The sequence below is a fragment of the Heterobasidion irregulare genome (assembly GCF_000320585.1).
Source record: "Heterobasidion irregulare TC 32-1 unplaced genomic scaffold scaffold_04, whole genome shotgun sequence".
Lineage (NCBI taxonomy): Eukaryota > Fungi > Basidiomycota > Agaricomycetes > Russulales > Bondarzewiaceae > Heterobasidion > Heterobasidion irregulare.
This window is the reverse complement of record NW_009258200.1, coordinates 2,887,356-2,910,028: the sequence shown is the minus strand read 5'-3', so window position 1 is coordinate 2,910,028 and position 22,673 is coordinate 2,887,356. Positions and strand designations below refer to the sequence as shown.

Below are 22,673 nucleotides of genomic sequence, written 5' to 3'. Positions count from 1 at the left end.
GATCTTGAATCCACGAGTCAATCTATCGGCTTCGTGATCGGACAAAATGCTTAGATCCAGGTTCAGTCGGCCGATTGGCGATAGTACCTGATATTAGTATAGGCGGCCTCCATGCTCTTGTTGGCAAGACCCCTCCGTTTCCAGCTGGACTTCATATAAAACCACTCGCTGCTGCATTTGGAAACAGCTTTTGCTCTCTGGTCTCATCCCCGTCCTCTTGCTGCTCGCCATGTCCACCTCGATCGACACCAGCTTCGGTGCTCTCTTCGATGGGGCTTTGCTTGCCTTTGTGTGAGTGCCCTGCATGCCTTGTTCGTTTTCTACAGTTCACTTGACCTCGCACTCGTCCAGTGTCTACGGTATTACCTGTTCGCAAGTTCTGAAGTACTTCATAAATTACCCACAGGATAGCCGCTCCACAAAGCTGCTGGTGGGTCTCATTTTAGCGGCCAGTGAGTCGCATCTGACAGCTCACTTTCGTCGACCACAAAGGTTGCCGTCATATGGATGGTGAGTGCCTCACGTCGTCTCCACCGCACATCTTTGATCAACAGACGCCGTATTCAGTTGGACACCCTGCATCGGTGCATCACCATCCACTGTCTCTGGTTCTATCTGGTCTCGAAAGGCAACGGAAATTTGCTTTTGTTGCAACGTGCGAACTGGTGCGTCTCCCAAGCTTCTCTTGCATAAACAAATGTCTCACGAATTGTCTGACAAAAGGAGTCTCATAGCAAGTTCAGCTACTTTCTCGTTGATTGTCTATCGCTGACATGCTCACGCTCAGGCGCGAACCGTCCCTTCCGTGAGTATCCATAGCACCATCTCAAAACACTTTCTATAACGAGCGAATGTCCCTCGTCAACGTACAGGAGATCGCTATCACATTGGTCGAATGGTCCGTTTGTATTTCCTCGTGACCACTTATTACCACTCACACTTACGTCAATAGCTTCTTCGTCATGCGGATATGGATTTGTACGTGCACATCTTCTACGGAAGGCGGCGACGTTCTGACCCGAGCCTAAAGTTAGCGGAAAGAAGAATGTATCCTGGATCCTCGTGAGCATCCTCCTCTGCTTTTCACCGGCTTGAACTCATGAAATTTGCACTAGCTCATACCAATATTTATTAGTTTTGGTACGAACTTTACCCTCATGTAATTCTGTTCTCGCTCAGACGCATCCCTCGATCAGCGTTTGGTATCGGTAAGTAGCGTGGATTCTGGGATCAAGTTTTGCTTACTTACGTCTATACAGGCTACATTATCAAAGCGTTCGTCTTCTTCGTGATTCTATTACTCCTCACTCACAGTCTTCGTTCAATCAGATTTCGCTTTCCTCTGTTCTCAGATGCGCTCAAAGAACAGGTTCGTCATACCACTGGGTATCCTTCGACTAAACATCAACGAACTTCGATTAGTGGCTCGTCATCTCGTACAGCGCGACACGCGCTTTCGCGGATGTCTTGGTATCACTCGTCCTTTGCATAATGCTGTATACAGCCGGAAAACAATCTTACCAGTCTTCGTGCGTGTTTTTTCTCTCTGGTTATATATATCATGTGTGCTATACGAGGTTCACGCTACGAACAGAAAAGGAGGCATCATTAGGACGCTGTTAGCGTATACTTTAACAACAGGTGTATTGGCTAGGTACGAGTGCAGACCTTTCTTATGCTATCAGAGCCCTGAACACTGGGCCCTCGCTCAGCACATTCGCTGTAGTTGTGCTCATCGTAGTAAGTTGCTTCATGAATCTTTCGAGGCAATGTTCTAATTTGACAACAGTACCTGGTCATGCCTTTGAACATGGTTTACATTGGTGTATATGAGGTGTATGGGACCTGTGCGTTCTTCCAGTGTACTCATATATCCACTCTGACCCTTCGCATACAAACCAGTATTTTTCAGTGCCATGCTTACATCGTTAGTACCGTCGAATACTCCTCGCCGTAATCTCATTCACTTAGCTTACCGTCCGGAACCACAGGCTGAACAGCCGCAAATCCCTTCGAGCTGCTGCCAGAAGGGACATCATCTTGTCACCACATAACACCGACAGCAATAATCCCCCAAGCGGCGTTATCGTCTACACGGAGACGCAAAAACATGTTTCGACTGTATGACCGAACGAATTGTCGATCGATACCGTATGGAGCATCTCTCATCCCTTTCGTTCTCCATCGTCTCCGACAACCCACGTAGGTATTGTCGAGGTTCTGGTGATTCTCTCTTCTTGGGTGAGTACATGCTCGTATTCTGTGGCTTGCTGGCTTCTGATATCCGCTGAAGGCTTCATGACACGAGACCACGCAATGTATCTGTAATATTAAATTTATTGATATGATATTGACTTGTACGGTTTTGTTGATAATTCTATCAGAGCCTAGGTGGAGCTTACAGAAGGTGCACCCTGTGGCCGCCGCAATACTTTGTTGACGTCTCGGCGATCCATCGATCATAGGTACAGGGTGGAAAGAAGGCAAGTACGGCAAGATCGTTACAAGTTCTGACGATGTTCAAGACAGTGCATGCCTGTCGTCGTACAACGGTCGTAGGGCCCCAAGAGTTGCACAGCTACGTCTTACGCTGTCCTACTCTAGACACATTTTGCTTGGCAGGACAGACGTCAAATTTGGACCGCTCAAACCGTTTTCACTAACATGTACGGTTACCTTCCGCCCCTCTCACAGTCGCAAGGAGAAGTGAGCCTAGCTATATGATCAGGACCGACTAAGTTTTGAATAAGTACATGCCTACAGTTACTAGTGTTTACAGGTCATCTACCTCTCATACAGGCACATTTATATGACTCAAATCCAACGCTTCGATAATTTCATGCTCGAAGCTCCGCAGAATACGAAACTGTTACAGAGTGTCCTCGCCAGTATGATACTGGCGAGAATATCTTGTCGGCGGGGGAACTCCGAGAAATTGCCGGGAGTTGTTGGAGCACTTGGCGGAAGAATACACCCACGTGATCAGACGCGCTTTGCGTTCAGTCCAAACTAACTTCGCAGACCATGGCCGTTGTCGTCGTGGTCGCGACTACACCTGGCAAAAATCACGAAACATTTCTTCGTTCTCAAGATCTCAATTGCCAGAATCTTAGCCGATATTCGGTGTGTCGAGACTAAGCAGCATCTCTGTCCTGTTCGAGGCGAGTCTATGTACTCACGATGTCGTCGGATTATATATTGGAATTGAAGCAAAAGGACAGTGCAGGGACCCATTTGAACGTCTGCGCTATTACGGGTATGTGTGCAATAGGTCCGTTGCAAAAAGAGGGGAATGAGGGCCTCGTGCGCCGTCCGAGGTTTTCCCGCTGATCACGAGAGCAGAGTCACAAGCGGAGGCACGTCTCGCAGATTTATTGTTGCACAGAGTCCTTCCAGCGTCGGAGGCATATATAAGGTACTGCTCTACGGTGAAGAATACACAGACGAGCCGTTTCAACATCTTCGAAGTATGCGCACCACCGCTTGGTTGTCAATTTTTAGTTTTGCTGTTTGTGTCTCTGCAGTCGTGCCCTTGCCTCGGGAGCTCTGGGAACGCACTGGGATCCCTCAAGCGGAAATCGAGAGCATCCTTTCACAGCTCCCCGAAGTCCCTGGCCTCGGACCTTCAGCTTCGACTTGTACAGCGAACACGACCATCGACGGGACTTGGCCTAATCCTACCCGGTCATCTTCGTATGACATCTCGAAGAGGAGCGCGTTCGTAAAACGGTGAGACTCTGGCACTCCTTTTCGCCCGCACGAAATCAGACGTAATTCGCAGTAAAACAGGTCAGGAAATCAGCTTACTCTCCTCGGAGACCCATTCCATGTCGTCGGCCCGAACGTCTATTGGTTAGGGCTTGATGAGAATGTAATCCCAGATCCAAGGTGAGTTGATAAAATCAAGAGCGAAACGTCAGCATCAATCTCGTACCAGCTATCCTTCGAAAACACGCGTTTTAGAAGCCATGGGCGTGATATCGGCCATGCAAGGTACTGCTCTTCGTGGTCACACCCTTGGAATCTCGTTCGGAAATCCTCTCTCTGTCGAACCATCTCTTGACGTATTCAACGAGAATGCATACGAGTCCATCGATTTCGCAATTCTAGCAGCGCGCGTCTACGGCTTGAAAATCCTGATTCCTTTAGTCGACAACTATAATTAGTTCGTATATTCTCCAGCGTTCGAGATTGATCTTTTTGGCTGAAGGACGGCTGTGTAGCTACCACGGTGGGAAGTATCAATTCATCCAATGGGCAGGTCATCCATTCGAAGGAGTTGGGGATAACATCACGCCCCCAGACGTCGGAGCCTATTTTTTCAACACTAGTTCCATCGTCGACTCCTTTAAGCGCTACATCACGCACCACCTGAGCCACGTCAACCGTTACACGAATATTGCGCTGAAAGACGACCCCACCATCCTAGGATGGGAATCCGGGAACGAGCTCTCGGCCGTGCTCTGGAATGACGGACCTGCTCCACCAACTTGGACGAGCGAGATTGGACAGCTTATCAAGAGCCTTGCGCCGAATCATTTGTTTTTTGACGGAACGTATGGAATATATGAAGGCACTGGGCAGGTGGACGTGAAGGTCGTTGATGTATTTTCCGATCACTTTTACCCGCCCAATATTACGAAGCTGGAATCAGGTATCGCGCTTGCCCATGGCGCGGGTCGTGGATATTTCGCTGGGGAGTTCGATTGGGTTGGCAAGGTCAGTTGTCACCCATCTTGGAGATACTCTCAACAAAAATAGACTCACCTTTTGGATGACAGAGCGGCGACGATCTCACTACATTCCTCTCCCAAGTTAAAACTTCGGGAGCGGTCGGTGACGCATTCTGGTCGTTGTTCGGTCACGACGATCAGTGTTGCCAGTATGTTGAGCATGACGACGGAGAATCTTTCTATTATCTTCGCAATGAGACCTACAAGGCCAGAGGGGATATCCTTGTTGCTCATGCAAAGGACATCAGCGGAAAACAGGGTAAGTCCTCTTATTCCATTACCGCATAAGGCTTGATCTCACCATTATCGCACCGTAGCCCCTGCTATTCTCCCTGCCGTCGCATGTCCGCAATACAAGCTCTAGTTTGGGTAGGAGATGATTAGTAACTTTCACTAATCAGTAGTCATCGGGTTTGGATACGGGAAAAAATGTTATTTGCACCTTGATTACGATGCTTACATATTTAGTGTAGGCCATGAAACAGCGCACAGTCCTTCACTTTCCACATCATCGATTCCGCTGTAAGAAACATGAATATGAGTATTATCTTGCACGAATGGACCTTGCCGAGATTCATATGGGAAAGGGTGAATAACATAGGCAACCCAAGAAATGCGTTGCTTCAGACGTCGTTAGCCCCGCGCTTCGCTCTTCCTCATATAGCAATGCAGGTGGCGGCGGGGGGTCTGCAGGCCTCGATGAAGGAGGGTCGAACGATGAGGTAGGCGTTCACAGTCACTGCCGATGTGCTGAGAGCGGTGGATCAATGCCGGCGGAGGACCGAACTCGTGACAGACAAGAGGTCTATGTAGAGATACTGGCGATTCGCAGATTGTAGTCAGGAAATTAATTATCGGCAGGGTCTTAGAGGGAGCCCGTACCTCGTCAAAATTCATCTTTCGGAGATGCGAGAATGGAACTTATCCTCTGCATAAAACGAGCATTGGCCAGCGGGGACTATACTTATCGGCAAGGGGGGTCACAATGGGGGGTCGCGATATCTCTGGAAAAAGATGAGGGCGCTGAAAGATCGAGGTAACACGCGAAGTTGGCTATCTGACAGGAGCCGGCGGTGTTGAAGACAGGAAGATCGAGTAGAGGCCAACCAATGTCGATTCGGGAAGCACAAGAATAACGAGGAAAGTAACGGTGCGCTCAGGCAAAGAAGGATCTTTGGCCGCCTCCGAGTTTACCTTCCTGATTGTCAAGAGCGCGGCGGAGGGCGAGTCGAGATCCGATGCTCGTCGGCAACTATAGCTACAAAGGCTGCATGCACCACGGATAGACCGTGGTCAGGGATGAATAGTCGAAACCCGTTCGTCAAGCCCCATCACGCGATCGGACTTTGGAGAACTCTCGAAGTGGCCCGCTCATATCTATCCCCGACAAGTCGGTAGAAGGTACCCGACCGTCACTAATCCCACGAACAAAAATAACGTACCCTCAAAAGTAACTGCTCTTCACGGAAGACAGCGCGAGGTTTCTTGAAGAGGACAGCCTTCCATACCGGTCACTTCATGCTGCATGTGTGATTACGGCGATCTGCGGCACTGATATTCTGTGTACACAGTAGTACACACCGCTCAAGTAGCCGAGTCCTGCAGAAGGCATGCACCAACAATCACAGCTCTCGTAGATGATCGTGAAAGATGGACGTACACATACAGAGTCCCACCCACCCATTTACCAAACATGATGCCAACGTAACTGGACCTTGCACCAAGCCCCTACTTACACGATCGGCCCATCGATCCAAGATTAACACCACACGCACCCGTCTTCCTCCTCGATCAACATGGAGCAAGCACCGTCGTTCGTGAGTTATCTGCCACATTTAGAAAACAGGCGCCACATCCCGTAGGTCCCACGAGGATCGTATCGTTTCAGAAATAGCGTTCCAGATCTGCACCTGACCGACTAGCGAGCTTCTGCCCCCTGGATGTCCGACGGGACCTCACACACTGCCGCCGCGCAGGGCGCCGCGCACCTCGTGTCTCGCTCACATCAGCACGGACTCTACAGCTTGGGCGAGCTGCGCTGCATATTTAGCGTGGCAAATGAGAACCAGGAAGAGTCTCGCACCTTATCGTCTCGAGCTTTCGGCCGCAAAGTCATGGGTCACGTCACCTCGGGGTATTCTGCGTACTCGAAGCTTAGAGTGCGCGCAGCGAATCGGAAGTCGGGCCAAGAAAAGGAGTATCGCACCTTATCGAATCGAAGGGCTGGCTAGCAAGTTCCCCGGAGCCCACCGCGGCGCTTCTTGGACTCCAGCCTAGAAAGCTGTAGCATGAGCTAGATCAAGGACGTCAGCAGAGACGCCATTGTAGGGTCTCACGACACCTCAGCCTGGGCAACGTCGAGTCCCCGTGCACATGACGGGTACCCCGATCCCCGGGCACAACCTCGTGATGATACCTCCACAGTCCGAAGCAGGAGAAAGAACGAGAACGAGAAGAACCGATGAGATGGACGAAGAACAAAGGCACATATGTCATAACCGTTCAAGAGAAGACTGATCGTAATATACACACAGGGAGGCACGGGGAAGTCGGGAACAGCGTATGAGACAGGACATGTATAGTGCACACAAATGGAACAAACGATGGACAGCGAGAGCGGTTGGGGTGCAGAAGAAGGAACATATGGCAGGTGAGGAGGGAGGGATGGAAGAGGGAGGTGGACGTAGAGTTTGGAACGGAAGACGATGGGAAAGGGATGGGGGGATAGGTGAGGGAGGATGGGAAAATGAAAATGAAGGAAAATGAAGATGCATGTATGGGGCGGGTTGGAGTGATGGAAGGCATGCGCATAGTGTATGCAAGCTAAGGTACAAGATATGGAACAGCACGAAGCGCTCGAAGAGGCGGCGGCAATGAACGGCGACTCGCCAGATTAAAAATGTACGCCGATGATGCTCTTGCGTCATTGTTTGAGTTGGATGGAAGGATGACGATGTATGCAGCCCCAGAGGAATAGTCGCGGATACAAAAAAAAAAAAAACACCACGAGCGCAGAGACAGTTCAATGTAAGTACTTCTCGTTGAGCGCATGGACCTCCCGTGCAAGGAACGGCCAGTTGAGACAAGGTGCAAGCTCAGCTTTGAGGCGCTCGCTGTCATCGCCTGCTCGTTCACGGGCGAGTTTGATCTCCCACCCACACAGGTTGTACAGCAGGCGCATGTTCGGCTGGATCAACACCGACAGCCGTCGTGAGCGCACGATGAGATAGGCGTCGACGAGGGGAAGGGAAAGGTACTTCATCACATATGCGATCTGAACGCCGCCACAGATTCGTCAGCGCCAAAACCAGGAGTATTTGGGAAGAAAGACGCACGGTAACCGTTGCACTGCGTGATACGCCCACCCGGCAATGCACAAGCACATTCCCGCCTTCGCTTCGCGCGCGGTCAATCCATTCGCAAATTGGACCCAGTTGCGGCTCGAGTGTGTCGATCCCGTCGTCACATACTCCCTTGATATCCAACACCTTTATGCGCCCCTCGCGTTCCTCGGTCCACAGCGACCCTCTGCGCAAACGGGTTTGGTGATGCCCGGGGATGAATGTTGGTCGGGCAGCACTCGTTCCACCCGTACTCGGACAACCACTGTCACCCATCCCAGCCTCGGGTGGTGGCACCAACGCGCACTCGCCGACTGAGACGACATGCGTAATACCTAGAGCGTGCAGCATATATGCATTCGAAGCATGGTTCCTATATACCAGGAACAATCAGCATAGAAACAGAAGAGAAGCCAAGATACACGCACAGATTTCCGAGGTACAAGAACGGGAGCACGCGGCTTGGAAAGCTCCCGTCGAACCGCGGGTCGTCGAACCAGACCTGGTGGTCGGCAGCGAGCGACGGCAGCAGGGGGCTCGTGCTGGCGCGGGGCCGTCCTCCGCCACTACCGCTCCTCGTATGCTGTTCCTCGTACGACGCGGACAGGGTATGAACGGAGGTAGGCGCAGAAGCAGACACAGTCCCGGTCGCGTGACTGGAGGCAGAAGACCGGCGGTGGGCGGAATGCGCAAACAGACGTGCGCCAACGTGACCGTCGCCAGGAACAGGAGGAAAGCTGTAGCCATGGCCGTGACCGGGAACAAAGTGGTCCTCCACGAGGCGCTGCTCGACACGTTTGAGGACGTGGATGTCAGTCGGGTACACAAAAAAACTGCGTTTTTTGGCCACCTGCCGGCGACGATTGGTTAGGGAAGGAAGGGAGGATCATGGGAAAGGAAGACACGCGCACCTGTAACTCCAAGTACGCCTCTGGCAAAGAGATCCCCTTGACTGCCATTAAAAGACACAGGGCCAACACGCTCGACTCCGTATACCCGTCCGAGCTGTAGATTAACACCTTCGCACCCCTGGTCAACCTGCCCTTCTTCCCCTTATTCGCTCCTACGGAGCGTCCTAATGCATCCCGCTCTTCAACTGACGGGCAGATAACGCGCTGTAAGAACTCAACAAACGGTACCAAAGCGGTGACCGCTGCACCCGCGGTGATAGGGGCGCTCGGAAACGGGAGGTGCACAACCGACTGCGCACTGGGCGCTGGGCGCGGCGGGGTCACCAGTTCGCCGTCCACGATGGCGACGTCACCGGTGTGCGCTACCTTGACTCCCAGTCCTAGCCCCCTTTGCTTACGGCAACGCTCGACCCATTGGTCATCTAACGCCCGCAGATGCGCCTCTGCAGCTCTCAGATGCTCTGGAGTCGGGGTAGGCGCGCGATCGTGGCACTCTATGCAAATGTCAAATCCGCGTCCGCGCTCGGGATCGTTGTCTGCGTTCGCGAACGAGTCCGCGAGGTCAGAGTTCTGGACACCGAGCATGTCTGTCGATGACGAGGGGGAGGCGGAGGGCGGGAGCGGGACGTCACTCGCGTTGCCAAGGAATACTTGACCAAGGGAGGCAATCCACGGACGCGGGCCATCGTCTTGGTGTGTGCGAGCAGTGGCGTCGGCGCGTCCGTTGGCAACCCCGTTGGTGTGCGCATGGGTATTGCGAGCGATGGGAGAGTGAGAACCATGATTCGAAGACGGGTCGACAGAGACAATCTCGCTCGCTCTGGTGAGATCTCTCATTTCATCCCGCTCGCGCTGCGCAAAGTTGATGGTGTTCGCCTTGAGCAGCATGTGCTCTCGGCAGCCACACTCTGTCGCGCGTGCTACGTGGGCATCAGTGCCGTCGGTGTGCGCGTCAGCGTGCATGTGACCGTGACCAACGCCGGACGCATGTGGGGGGTCGAGGTTGGATTTGCGGGCACTCAATTTGGCGCTGGTGCGTGCTGGATGAGGGCGAGACATGGAGCAAGAGCACGGCGCATCAGTGACACGGCTCAGTAGGTGGGGCAAGGCCGCACGCATTTCGGGCAGCGTTGCCTGAAGCACAAACACGTTGTACGCGACAGGCCCAAGCTCCAACTGTTCCGTGGGTGTCTCGACTTTGGATACCGGTGACGTGGAGGGGAATGTAGACGGAAAAACAGACGCGGAAGCGGAAGCGGTACGTGCACGAGTGAGAGCATTTCCGCGAGCTCGAGCAACGGCTTTGGCCTCGACAGCGCACTTGAGCTTCTCGGCGAGGGCAAAGGCGGCGCGGGAGGATCCAGTAGGAGAGTAGACAACGATATCAGAGAGAGTCGCGTAGATAGGCTAGAAAGGCGTGCAGGAGGTCAGTAACGGAAAACATAATTAACCAATGTACCGAACAGGAGGGGAAAAAAAAAAGATAAAAGAAGCAGCCTCTGCACGGGCGGCAAAGTGGACCCTCAGCAGATACCACTACAATCACGATCAATGATCGAAATGGACTTGGAGATAGCAGTCGAACTACGTTTCGAGCGGATACGATCGGCGGCGCCCACGCCTTCAAACTCTCCGTTCGAAAGCAGACGATCGCGTGCGCACGAGGTTGCTAGAGGCCACCTTATCCCAATCCAAACGGCTAGTTGGACCCTCACTCGAGACACGAGGCGTATGCATCAGGACGTATGGCCCTATGATATGCGCGCGATCACGATCCCCCGTAACTCTATTTCGTCATCGGTCAAGGATGTCAGCCGCTGCGGTGTCAGCAGACTTGCTGGCGAACGGAGTGGCAAACGTGACTAGCGGAAGCAAAGCTCCGATAAGAGCTGTGGGAAACGCGGGGACAAACAGCGGATGGGGAGCAAGACGGGGCCGATGCGCTATGCAGAGAAGACGCAACGGGGAAGAAAATAAGACGCGTGCATGCCTGCACGCATATATGGAACCACGGTGAACAGGATCGGAGGTAGAAGATGCGAGAGAGAGACACGAATTCTGTGTCAAGTACAGGTGTCTATATGCGCCCCATAACGGCAGGCATAGACACAGTGGCGCATATAGCGGCGCACAGGCCAGGACCGAGATCCTCAGCCGTAGAAAAAACAGACAAAGGCGATAATCGGAAAAGTGATGAAACAAGGGAAAAAATGGCAAAGAGAAGACTGACGACTTGGATACCAAAGTTCCTCAAGGAGATGCCTTCTGGAACGCACGGGTGGATGAATTCGTGGGGGTGCTCGGGGCCAGGGCCATCGCGCAGGATCTCATGAGCGCGGAAGGACGAGGTAAGAAGCGCGGGCTCTGTCCTGTGCGCAGGGAACTTGTGGGTGGCTGCCACGACAGGCGAGGGCAGCGGAGAGCACGATGCAGGAGAGAAGGGGGGAGGGGATGCGGCGACGGAGGTGGCAGGAGTGGAGGGGGAGTCACTGGCAGAGAGGGAGGAAGCGGCGCTGCTAGAGGAGCTGCTGCCTGTGCTGCTGGTGCGGTCGTGTGCGAAGGGCGGGAGCGGGCTGGTGTAGATCGGCGTGGGCTGCGCGCGGTGCTGGACCGGGTGCATGTGGACGGGGGGAGGATCGACGTCCATGTCCATGTCCATGTCCATCGGGAAGCTCTCTTCGTGACGTGCGGGGTCCGGCGCATCGAGGTCGGACGAACTAAAGTCTTCATCAAAGTCCTCATCGTCGTCGTCGTCGTCGTCGTCGGACGCAAACTCGTCATCTTCGTCGTTCAGCCCTCGGCGGGCAGCAGCGACCGCGGAAGCGATGCGAGAGGAAGCAGGATTTGTGTCGTCGTCGTCGTCATCGTCGTCAGCGGCGACCCAAACGAGACCACGGAATGTGGGAACGGGAACGGAGCCAGGGGCATGGCGGGGAGAGGCGAAAAAGAGGTTTTGGGCCTCGTTGTCGCCCTCGAGGCCGTGGAGGAAGGGGAAGAGAGCAGCGTCGGGGGCATGAGAAAGGAGGGCGCGGAGATGGAGATCGGCGAATTGGGATGCAGAGAGGGCGCGGATGGGAGTGTGGGGAGAGGGTCGAGGGAGGAGGACGGGGAGCGAGGAGAGGAATGCGGGGGGATAGGAGAGACCGTGAACGGTGACGGCGGCAGGGTTGTCGGATGGGACAGAGGCCATGGAGAGGAGGATGGAGGGGAGGGAGGGGAGAGGGCGGAGCAGGAAGAGGCGCAGGCATTTGAACTGCTGGCCGGACGCGCAACGAAGAACCGCGTTTGTGCCCGCTTCTTCTCAGATCTCCGCTCCCCTTCACTTGCCCTTGCGCCCCCTCTCCTCGCGCGCTCCTCCTCACTCTTTCGTCCCCCGCCCCCGCCCCCGCCCCCGCCCCCGCCCTCTTGTCCGTCGCGTCGCGCCGTCCGAGCGTGCAGACGCCTGCAGGCCCTCCTCGACAACGAGCAGGGGTCAACGCGGACCCCGCGCACTCTCGCCGCCCGCCCGCGGCTATTCCTGATCGAGATTGCACCAGCACCGCCCTGGGCCTCTCCCGAGCCTAGGCCCGCCGCCCCTCGCGCCATTGCCTCAGCCTCTCGCCGCTCATCGCAAGTACTGTGTCAGCCCCTCCGCCGTCGTCCGCGTTCGGGCCCCCATCAGCCACGCTCCTCCTGCTCCACCCCGCTGTCTCCTCTCGCCCGCTCTTTCCCTTTCTTGCGTCCCCGATCCAGCATCGCTCCTCTCGTCACACCTGCGCCCTTGCCGACTCCGCCCCCGCCGCTCTTCTTCGCGTCCCTGCCTGGAGCCAGAGCGCGTTCCGTGGCCAGCCACCACGGGATCTGCGATATCTAACACTGCGGTGCACTCCATCCTTCCATTCTGGCTTTCGACTCTCCCAATCCGGCCCAACGCATCACGCACCCTCCCAACCCTCTCCCTTCCTATCACCACGAGGCCCGCCTCCCACTCCCACTCCCACTCCCACTCCCACCCTCTGGCGCCCTCCATCTGTCCCATCTTCCTTCCCACCTCTCTGGCAATCTCCGCTCCCTTCCCTCGCTCTCTACTTTCGTGCTCGGCGCATCCAAGACCATCCACGGCCAAGCTATGCGGGCTCTCGGCTGCTCCTCTCCGCCTTCCCTCTCGCTCTTGGCTCCTCCGACCTCTTCATCCCCCATCTTCCCCCGCGATCCTCCGCCCCTGCTCTGCCGCTCCAAAGAACCCTGTTCTTATCCTGCGCAGTAAGCAGGCACCCAAACCTAATCGGCGCTTTGGATCGGCACTGCAAATTTCCCCGCGCCCTGAAATACTTACCACTGGCGGCTCGCGAGAGCGACGATCCTCACACCTCCAAAGAGGCTGTCGTTCGAGAATTCAACCCTGTTCCGTAAGCACTCTACCCGTCTCGCGGTCATCTTGTCATGTACAATCACACTCTTCCTTGTCGCTGACGCCATCTCTGACTCTTCCCGCGTGCGTCCGCTCATCCTTATCGCAATCTAGCGCGCACCGTCGACTCGCCTATAAATGCAGCAGTCCTTGGCCGAGGCCACGTCCTACGGCTTCCACATCTTCGACGGGCTATCCAGCGCACACAACAATCGATCGACGGCCCGCTGCATTACCTTCCATCGTCCGTCGCGCATCTCCTTTGCCCCGCCCCATGAGGTTCCTCGCGAAACGACCGCAGCCTTCCAACCTCGTCGTCCGTCGCTCAATCTCGCCGTTCGTCACTTACGTCGCCGCCTAGACCACGACACGCCTTTCGACGCACGCGCCGGCCTTCTCACTGCCCCCGGCCTCTTCCTTCCAGCCGCCCTGTCGCCCTCGCTCCACAGCGAAACGGGGAACCGGGTCTGCGAACGAGAACGGGCCTACGAATCCCGCGCGTCTCACGGCTCCGTTCGCTTCTCCCTTTATACGTCTTCGAGCCTCGAATCTCGACAATCCAGCCTTCGAAGCGCGAGCAACGGCGCGTCACACCGTGCGACCTCCGGGTGAGAGTGAGTACGTGATGTGGTCGCGGAAAGGAACCCGCGTTCTCGTCGGATGCATTCAAGGTGCGATTGCATGTGCATATCCATGTTCAGCAATAGACATGTTACCCGGTGTTGACTCGATGTCGATCTTCACCACCGCCGTCTTCACGAGCAGCTCACCTTCGAACATCCCCAGAAGCATCACTCGCTCATCGCTGCTCATTCATGATTGACTGCTGCCACGGACTTCACAGGCAGGGGCGCAAGATATGGATCTCCACGATCGACGACATCAAGGATCGGGAGAATGCACTCAGTAGATGGAACGTGCGTTTACTGGCTATTCATGCTTTGCCATCGCAGCTTCCAATTGTGCGTTGTCAACATCTGACGAGCTGTCTGGGACGGACCACATGCAAGCACGACTACATTACGTGGGGTTACTTTTAACGTGACAGTTGGTGACCGTCGAGTGACAAAGAACATGTGAAGTAGGTAATAAATGATATTCTAACCTGAAAAGCTAGAAGGTTTAGGGTAGGACAGGGGTATGGCAGGGCTAAAGAGGCCATATTTAAGAGGTAAAGAAGGTTAGGTTAGGTTATGAGGCCTTTTCCATAAACCTAGGTATACTTTTTGGCTAGCAGAACCCTAACCCCTTAATCTGCCATCTTGGACAGTGGACTGCACACTAGGCATACTAGTCAGTATGCACTTGATGTTTCTCTGTGCAACTTACTATCTTGGATGGCAGGCTATATACTAACTCCTAGTATTAGTATCTGAGGTCCCTCTACAGAACCTGCCATCCAAGACAGCCAACTGCATAGTAGGCATACTTACACTTGACGCCCCTCTGTACAACTGGCTATCTTAGATGGTGGGCTGCATACTGAGTCCTAGTCTAAGTGTTAGTATCTAAGGACCCTCTGTGCAATTTATCATCTAAGATGGCCACCTGTGTACTAGGCATACTGATTAGTTTACACTTGATACCCCTATGTGTCTAGCTATCTTGGATAACAAACTGCATACTGAGTCCCAATATGAGTGTTAGCATCTAACATTTCTCTATGCAACTGGCTATCTTGGATGGCCACCTATGCACTAAGTGTTATGATTACGCTCTGTCGGGCCTTAACGGCGGTCTATACCGACACGATCATCACAAATATCAAGCGGCCTCACAAGGTGAGGCATACAACAAGGTACAGATAGTAACCTTGGTCATCCACTCCCAACGGATCACCTTATTGTTGGTTGAGTATCACGAGCCATATTGCGATGGGCATAGAATGCCGCCTTACAAACTACTCACACACTGGGCATTGAGCTCCTAGTCTTTCCTGGCCAGAAGGAGACGAACGGAGAAGCACAAGAGTAGTCGTTATTGAGAGAGACGACTTAGAGAATACCTATGGATACATATACGGTATTCTCATGCCCTATTTCCTAAAGTAGTATAAAAGGCCCATAGAGTAGGCTGAGGTTCTTTAGTCTATTCTCTTTGTTCTGGTACTGTCTTCCTACAGTACCCTTCGTCCACTGTAGTCTCCACACTACAGCCTTCATTGCTACATTGCAATACATCTCTGGCTCCTGTGCTACACGTACAGTCGAGACCATCGTTCCACACATCCTCCACGAGTGACCTAGGGAAGAACCTCCTACTCTTGGGGTTACCGAACGAGCAGTTCGTAACACTAAGTCCTAGTATAAGTGTTAGTATTGAGGTCCTTCTATATAACCTGCCATCTTGGATAGTCACCTATGCAGTGGTCATGCCAGTTAGTTTATACTTAATATCCCTTTGTGTGACTGGCCATCTTGGAAGACTGCCTATACACTGAATCCTAGGATAAGTGTTAGTATCTAAGGTCCATCTGCACAACCCATAGTCCAAGAAGGCTAACTGCACAGTAAGTAAACTTACACTTGACACTTCTCTATGCAACTAGCCATCTTGGATAGTAGGCTGTGTACTAAGTCCTAAAACAAGTGTTAGTATCTTAGGTCCCTCTACACAACCTGCTATTCAAGATGGCTGCCCATATAGTAGGCATACTATTATGATTGTGGTCTGCTAGAGCCTCTATGGCCTAGTTATACTGGTAACTGATCATTAAAAATACTAGATGGTGCCAACCATGGCACAAGACATTAAAGTCTAGGGTATAATCCTTAAGTCATCAACTCTTAGCAGATATTTTTATCACTAGTTAAGCATTATAAGAGATAATATGGAGATGACTATCAAGGGCTCCTTATCATTACTTTAATAGAAGAACCTGCCCTATTGTAATTTTAGGTTAAAAAAAGACAATAAAAGAAGCCCAAGAGTAGTTGCTAAAAAAGAGCAATAATCTAGAGAATGTCTAGAGAAACTAGTGGCATTTTTACTATTTCTTGAAGTAGTATAAAAGGCCCATAGAATAGGCTAACAATTTTCAGTCTATTTTCTTTGTTTAGTGTAGTCTTCCTATTATACACCACATACTGCAGTCTTCCCTACTACATACTCTAGATATTATCCCCTTTTATATATTTATATAGTCAAGGTCATTATTCTACTCTTTCTTATTATGTGACCTAGGAAAGAACATCCTACTCTTAAGGTCACTTAATGAGTAGTTCATAATACTAGAATAGACTCTTCTTGCCCCTATCTTATATGAAATCTAGCTTGCTGCCATACTCTTTCTTATAGCTTTTTTAAAGGGGCATTTGACTCCTTATTAAGCAAGAGCTAATTCTTAGTACTCTGGAGCATGACCTAGGCTGAGATTTTCCTCCTAGCTCTACATAACTTTGTTAAAGTATAAGCTCTCCTCTACCCTCAAAGTTCTTATCTAGTATTCTATCCTACCTATATTGTAACTAATTTCCTTATTTTGGTTTTTGTACCCATGGGCTAACCTTATGCTCATAATGTCAGTGCTCGCCCCCCCAGTTGTTTTTCCTCATTCTTGAGTAATGACTGAGGTGAGTTTCCTCTACCTTACTCTACTTCACCTGTACTAAAAGCCACTCATAGTTCTCCTTGATTTGGTCTTACTGTCTCGCAGATACAGCCCAATTCAGTCATTTTTCTTTATCCTTGAGTGATGACTGAGTTCTTCTTGCTTTGGTCGGACTGTTTCATAGATTACCTCTTCTATCAGGTTATGGGCCTTGGGTGTGCTATCTAAAGCAAGACAGATTAACCAGAATACTAAGACTTATTGTTCTTACTCAAAAATACTAAGCCAACACTAGCTCATGCCCCTAGAAAATTTTAATATATACTACTGAACCCATCATGTCAATAGTACTATCCTCATCCCTAGGAGTGTACATCCTTTTGGAAAGCAAAAGGCTAACCATAGCTAATTGGGCAAACTGGATGCCTAGAATTTATACTATGTGTCAAGTTCAAGGCCTTGAACCGTACCTGCTCAGCACCATCCTTTCATCTCCAGAACAAGCAATGTCACCAACCCTCTATACTGCTACCAATGGCAGTGACATCTCCTACTGCAGCTACCACCATAGCTGCCAAAGCGCCACCAGAGACACCTGCAACCATCACACCGGGACTAGCCCTACAGCCCACTCAGACAGCACTATACATTCCTCCATCAGCAATACCACCCCTCTCTGTGTTCTTCCCTATATCCCTGCTAGCAACACCCTCTGCAGTGATAGCCTATGCAGCAATGTTTGGGTAATGGTGTGAGCAGGACACTTTCACATGCACACACACTATTCTAAATGTTGTAGACATACCAGGCTCTGGGCTTAACATCTCTAGTGCCACTAGTGCCTGGCAATCCCTTTGCAACCAGTTTGAGCTCCATAATCCCATCGTTGTCCAAGATATACATATGAGACTAGCATCAATCTAGTACTCTGATGGGACACCCATAACAGACCACTTCAAAGTGCTTCACATGCTGCCATCTGGAAAACCACCCCCTTATATTAGCTTTGGATTATATTTAATAGTGTCTAAAAGTATCTAAAAGTATTAATAGTATCTAAAAGTGTCTAATTTCCTAATTGGGAGCAATATATTATGAGTATTGGATTGGTTTCTAATTTTATAATATTAGCACTAATCCTATACCAAGAAGTCTTTAATTAGCATTTGGAAATAATAAGTACCACTGCTCTATCAGTGAAAAGGTAAAGATGTGGCACATTCTAGCTGCCTTTACAAAGGACATAAAAAAAGAGAAATATGCATTGATGCCCCAGCCACTTTGTTGGCAGCTTAGCAGCTGCCATAAGAGACTATGAAGACCTTAGTACCTTGGCCTTGCACACAAGATCATTGAAGTTGTCATTGTTAGCCAATGCCTATTACTAGTCATTACAGAACACAATATGCAAGTTGGGCTTAAGGATGTGCTACATGCAGCCTTGCAGACCTTGTCTATTAGTGCAGTGGTTAGTACTGTCTTGTACAGCACATAATCATCACTACTATTGATATTTCAATTCTCAGTGCCATCCATACTGTCCACTGCCTTGTTATACAGAAGATGCTCAAACTTGGTGTTTTTCTCTAGCTATTGGGCTATGGAAAAACAGTCATGTTGGTATGTAGTGCCAGAATAATATATTTGCCTGCCATATAGGAAATATGTGCACTAAGCATATTAAGATCATCTCTAACAATCTTGTGCTTATTTTGACAATAGGTATGCTATATATATACCCTTGTCCCCACCCTCTACCTCACTAGTGGCCATTTGGAAAACCCCTCTCTCTTAATAGATCTTAATTATTGATAATCATTAATAATACTAATTTGAGCTAATGATGGCTAATTATTCATAATTATGTTTTTGATCAAATTTGCAAATTAAGGTAGCATTGTCTATACTAGTAGAGTCTTATTGAATATTGTACTTAATCATAATTTTATATATCTTAAATCCAAATTGTGTAAGTGCCATAATTTATTTTTACCCTAAATAAAGTATATTATTTATTTTCTATTGGTTTATTATCTTCTTAGTGGTGTTTAAACTAAATCCTGAAAGACCTGACTTTTTGAGTATTTATTGACTTGTTTATTTATAAGACAGAGAAAAGATAAATACTAAATAAAATCAGAGATGTTGAGATTGCCTATATTATATCTACTTATTTATATTATCAAGTTAATACATTAAATCTTATGGCTTGGTGGCTTAGAACATCTGGCCCAGGTGCTTGTACATATGAGGTTGTTAGTTCAACTCTGGCAAAAGGCAAGTTTGTTATAAGGTATATTTTGTGTTTAGGTATTTAACTAGTGTTCTAATAAACATGACTCTATAAGAAGGCTATGAGAACTGTAATGCTTGATTTATTGCTATTTTTCCGAAATTTCAAGTTATAATCCATCCTAATAATTCCTAATTTAGGAAAATTATGTCTAATTAGAACAGGTTTAGGGGGGTAAGTGAATAATCTCTAATCATTTTTAATTATGCATCAATAGAAATAATTAGAGCATAATACAAGAGAGTGATTTCTTAGATGACTTGTCATTACTATTGATATTACAATTTCTAGCACTATCCATATTGTTTCATCTGGAAAACCACCCCCTTTTATTGAGCTCTAATTAGCCATAATTGATGCTCTGCTATACTAAATTGTGAAAGATTAGGATTAGACATTTTTAGCTTACCCTCTTCCTAAACCTGTTCTAATTAGACATAATTTTCCTAAATTAAGAATTATTAGGATAGATTATAGCTTGAAATTTCGGAAAAATAGCAATAAATCAAGCATTACAGTTCTCATAGCCTTCTTATAGAGTCATGTTTATTAGAACACTAGTTAAATACCTAAACACAAAATATACCTTATAACAAACTTGCCTTTTGCCAGAGTTGAACTAACAACCTCATATGTACAAGCATCTGGGCCAGATGTTCTAAGCCACCAAGCCATAAGATTTAATGTATTAACTTGATAATATAAATAAGTAGATATAATATAGGCAATCTCAACATCTCTGATTTTATTTAGTATTTATCTTTTCTCTGTCTTATAAATAAACAAGTCAATAAATACTCAAAAAGTCAGGTCTTTCAGGATTTAGTTTAAACACCACTAAGAAGATAATAAACCAATAGAAAATAAATAATATACTTTATTTAGGGTAAAAATAAATTATGGCACTTACACAATTTGGATTTAAGATATATAAAATTATGATTAAGTACAATATTCAATAAGACTCTACTAGTATAGACAATGCTACCTTAATTTGCAAATTTGATCAAAAACATAATTATGAATAATTAGCCATTATTAGCCCAAATTAGTATCATCAATTGACAATGCCACAGTCAAAGCCTACTGGACATGCAATGGGTATAGGAAATAGGATGAGTTTACTATGAAGGATGAGAAAGAGGAGGAAAAAAACAAAACTATGTTGTGCATGCCAATGGTCAGGTAATTAATAAGGCATGGGTTGATAGCATCTATTGGGATTGTTGCATGGTTTGGGAACAACTCATGCAGGACAGGATTGCTCCCATCAAGTAAGGCAATGCCTTGGTCAGGGTGCACAACCTTTTTGTTAAAAGACTCCATAGCAAATATCCTGAGCTTCAATGATGAGCATGGGTGTTCTCTAAGCACCAATACCCTATTTTTTGCAGCTTTTCAGTATTCTTTGACTATTTGGCATACTTAGGACTGACCAATCCCAATCTGTTTGGCAATCTGAGCCATTTTTCAGGTGCTGACTTGCATTTAGACCTCCGCACAGTTGTTTGGAGCTGTTCACAGTCATCTTATCCATCTATCATCACTCTCAGCAGTAGGGGTTCTTCACAGACTGTCACAGCCAATTGCCAATGTCGTGCGGTGAGACGGTTTGAAGTCGGAGGGCAGGAAATAGTCTAATTGACACGCCAACCAATTCCAAAGAATCGTCGCCTAGACTGACTCAGGTTTTCCTTCTTTCCCGGAGCAGCCTAGTTGTTCATTGTTGAGGGTAATTTCTCTTGTTTATGTAGTGGTACTAGTTTATCTTACTATGCAAAGCTATGTGCCTAGGTTAGGAGGTGTATGGATCCTAAAGGAGTGGTTACTAGTGTGCTGTGAAGTGTGTTGTTCCTATCAAGGTGCTATGCATTAGGATTGGTAGAGCAGCATGAGAAATACTTTCCTGAATTCAGACCCTTTCCGTTTGAAAGAATCCAGAGGATGAGTGTGATGAAGAGGCGAGACCAGGATATTAGACTAATAGGTGTTGAACTTGGTGTTTTCAGAGCTTCTTTACTGATGCAGGTTCAGATGTTTTCTGACCAGATCAGACTTAGAACTGACTCAGCATCCCGTTTGGACTAACACAGCTTTAGACTTATCAAAAGATACTTGGTGCTGACTTCAAAGACTTCAGTGATTAGTGAAGACTGCCTTACAAAGTAAAGATCACTTTACAGGGCAAGAGCAACTTCAACAAGAGGGGAAACAAACTGCATACATTTCAGGGCACATGCACTCCTCTTTTATGTGTTTCTGGAGAGGCTGTGCATGAGACCTAGATTTGGGTATTTACAGATGTATCTAGGTGCTAAAGATTCTAGAATGAAGTGTCTGGTCTAAACTAGAACAGAGTAGGCTTTCCTAGATTCCTCTAGAGCATGGCCTGGAATTATTCCAGATTCTCTATTAGTCACCTGAGCAGCTCTAGGTTCTCTAGCCTCTGGATTCCTCATCCGCTCACTAAGCCATTACAAAGCCTCTCAGTGCATTAGAAAGCACATAAGGTCCATGCAATTCTATGAGAGTCTGGATCAGTTTGGCTCTACTCTAGTCCCTTCTAGGCTTCATCTGGTCTGTTAAAATAGCACCAAGGCAGCTTTGTTAATAAATACAGATACTTTAAGTCCCAGATAAGTCAAGGTTTAATGAAAGACAGCTGCATATATTCACAAACATAGATCAAAATGTCCATCCACATCCTAAGCATGAAACTGGAGCCAAGTGAGAGTGTGATACTTGAAATATAAAGACTGTATGAATTTTCAGGGAAAGAAATAAACAAGAAACACTAGATTAAAGGAGTAAGAACTTAATGAATCATGAATGGGTAAAGTGTTCATGGCCTAGCAAATCGATGAAAGATCATACTTCCCATTCCTGCTAATGCTCGCCTCGCAATCTCCAAGACATTGCCATCAGATGCGGGAACATGTTTGTGGTCAGAGCTGAAGAGAGCTCGAATGTACTCACCGAACATGTGATACATAGGAGAGTTGACACGGAAAGTAGATGTCACCACTATGAACTGCTGCTCATTGCCCGCTCCACCAAAGACGGCAATATGATCATCTCGCCAGACCATTTCGGAAAGAATGATAGTCGTAAACTCGTAGTCGCCATCTGGCTTTCTTTCAATCACATCCACTGAAACCCCATCTTCCAACCAAATCCCCTCTTTCCTAGGAAGGACACAGACCTCCATTGATACTCCTCCAGCTGAAACAGGTGGCAGTCAAATTCCATCTTCGGCGGGAGGGATTGACATCATGGGTGGCTCATTCAAAGGTGATGGAGCTAGAAGAGTATGGGAGGTGACATCGATGCAGTATGTGGGTTCGTAAGGGATGGTTATAAAAGAACGAGGTGGTGGGAAGATAGAGGATACGTTAAGCAAGTCAGGTCATGGACCCGATGGGACAATTAGTGGATGGAAGTCCGGTGGTGGCTGT

General features: G+C 49.0%; 6 protein-coding genes across 6 annotated transcripts; 4 read left to right on the top strand and 2 right to left on the bottom strand.

Annotated features, from left to right (window-relative positions):
• Nucleotides 1-229: 229 nt before the first annotated feature.
• Nucleotides 230-2,204, top strand: HETIRDRAFT_383555 (uncharacterized protein; the record flags this gene model as incomplete). Its single annotated transcript, XM_009547438.1, has 16 exons — nucleotides 230-291; nucleotides 352-430; nucleotides 493-510; nucleotides 568-669; nucleotides 744-753; nucleotides 788-805; nucleotides 849-898; nucleotides 953-1,062; nucleotides 1,116-1,208; nucleotides 1,260-1,275; nucleotides 1,330-1,369; nucleotides 1,423-1,654; nucleotides 1,713-1,740; nucleotides 1,790-1,847; nucleotides 1,903-1,927; nucleotides 1,992-2,204. The coding sequence occupies 16 exons, from the start codon at nucleotides 230-232 to the stop codon at nucleotides 2,125-2,127; spliced, it is 1,077 nt and encodes a 358-aa protein (XP_009545733.1). The 3' UTR covers nucleotides 2,128-2,204.
• Nucleotides 2,205-3,002: 798 nt separating this feature from the next.
• HETIRDRAFT_153422 (glycoside hydrolase family 5 protein) lies at nucleotides 3,003-5,289 on the top strand. The gene is made up of 7 exons (XM_009547437.1): nucleotides 3,003-3,161; nucleotides 3,222-3,729; nucleotides 3,790-3,888; nucleotides 3,938-4,165; nucleotides 4,224-4,719; nucleotides 4,782-4,992; nucleotides 5,051-5,289. Exons 2-7 carry the CDS (start codon nucleotides 3,293-3,295, stop codon nucleotides 5,095-5,097), a joined length of 1,518 nt encoding a protein of 505 aa, XP_009545732.1. The 5' UTR covers nucleotides 3,003-3,161; nucleotides 3,222-3,292; the 3' UTR covers nucleotides 5,098-5,289.
• Nucleotides 5,290-6,673: 1,384 nt separating this feature from the next.
• Nucleotides 6,674-7,020, top strand: HETIRDRAFT_109172 (uncharacterized protein; the record flags this gene model as incomplete). Its single annotated transcript, XM_009547436.1, has 2 exons — nucleotides 6,674-6,892; nucleotides 6,955-7,020. 2 exons carry the CDS (start codon nucleotides 6,674-6,676, stop codon nucleotides 7,018-7,020), a joined length of 285 nt encoding a protein of 94 aa, XP_009545731.1.
• Nucleotides 7,021-7,201: 181 nt separating this feature from the next.
• HETIRDRAFT_474626 (uncharacterized protein) lies at nucleotides 7,202-12,175 on the bottom strand (the record flags this gene model as incomplete). The annotated part of the gene is made up of 9 exons (XM_009547435.1): nucleotides 7,202-8,007; nucleotides 8,069-8,447; nucleotides 8,503-8,924; nucleotides 8,986-9,878; nucleotides 10,005-10,176; nucleotides 10,285-10,392; nucleotides 11,153-11,517; nucleotides 11,671-11,758; nucleotides 11,801-12,175. The coding sequence occupies 9 exons, from the start codon at nucleotides 12,173-12,175 to the stop codon at nucleotides 7,756-7,758; spliced, it is 3,054 nt and encodes a 1,017-aa protein (XP_009545730.1). The 3' UTR covers nucleotides 7,202-7,755.
• Nucleotides 12,176-12,642: 467 nt separating this feature from the next.
• Nucleotides 12,643-12,994, bottom strand: HETIRDRAFT_451054 (uncharacterized protein; the record flags this gene model as incomplete). The annotated part of the gene is made up of 2 exons (XM_009547434.1): nucleotides 12,643-12,825; nucleotides 12,908-12,994. 2 exons carry the CDS (start codon nucleotides 12,992-12,994, stop codon nucleotides 12,643-12,645), a joined length of 270 nt encoding a protein of 89 aa, XP_009545729.1.
• Nucleotides 12,995-13,093: 99 nt separating this feature from the next.
• On the top strand, nucleotides 13,094-14,842 carry HETIRDRAFT_451053 (uncharacterized protein; the record flags this gene model as incomplete). The annotated part of the gene is made up of 5 exons (XM_009547433.1): nucleotides 13,094-13,227; nucleotides 13,318-13,459; nucleotides 13,520-13,983; nucleotides 14,220-14,292; nucleotides 14,765-14,842. The coding sequence occupies 5 exons, from the start codon at nucleotides 13,094-13,096 to the stop codon at nucleotides 14,840-14,842; spliced, it is 891 nt and encodes a 296-aa protein (XP_009545728.1).
• Nucleotides 14,843-22,673: the final 7,831 nt, after the last annotated feature.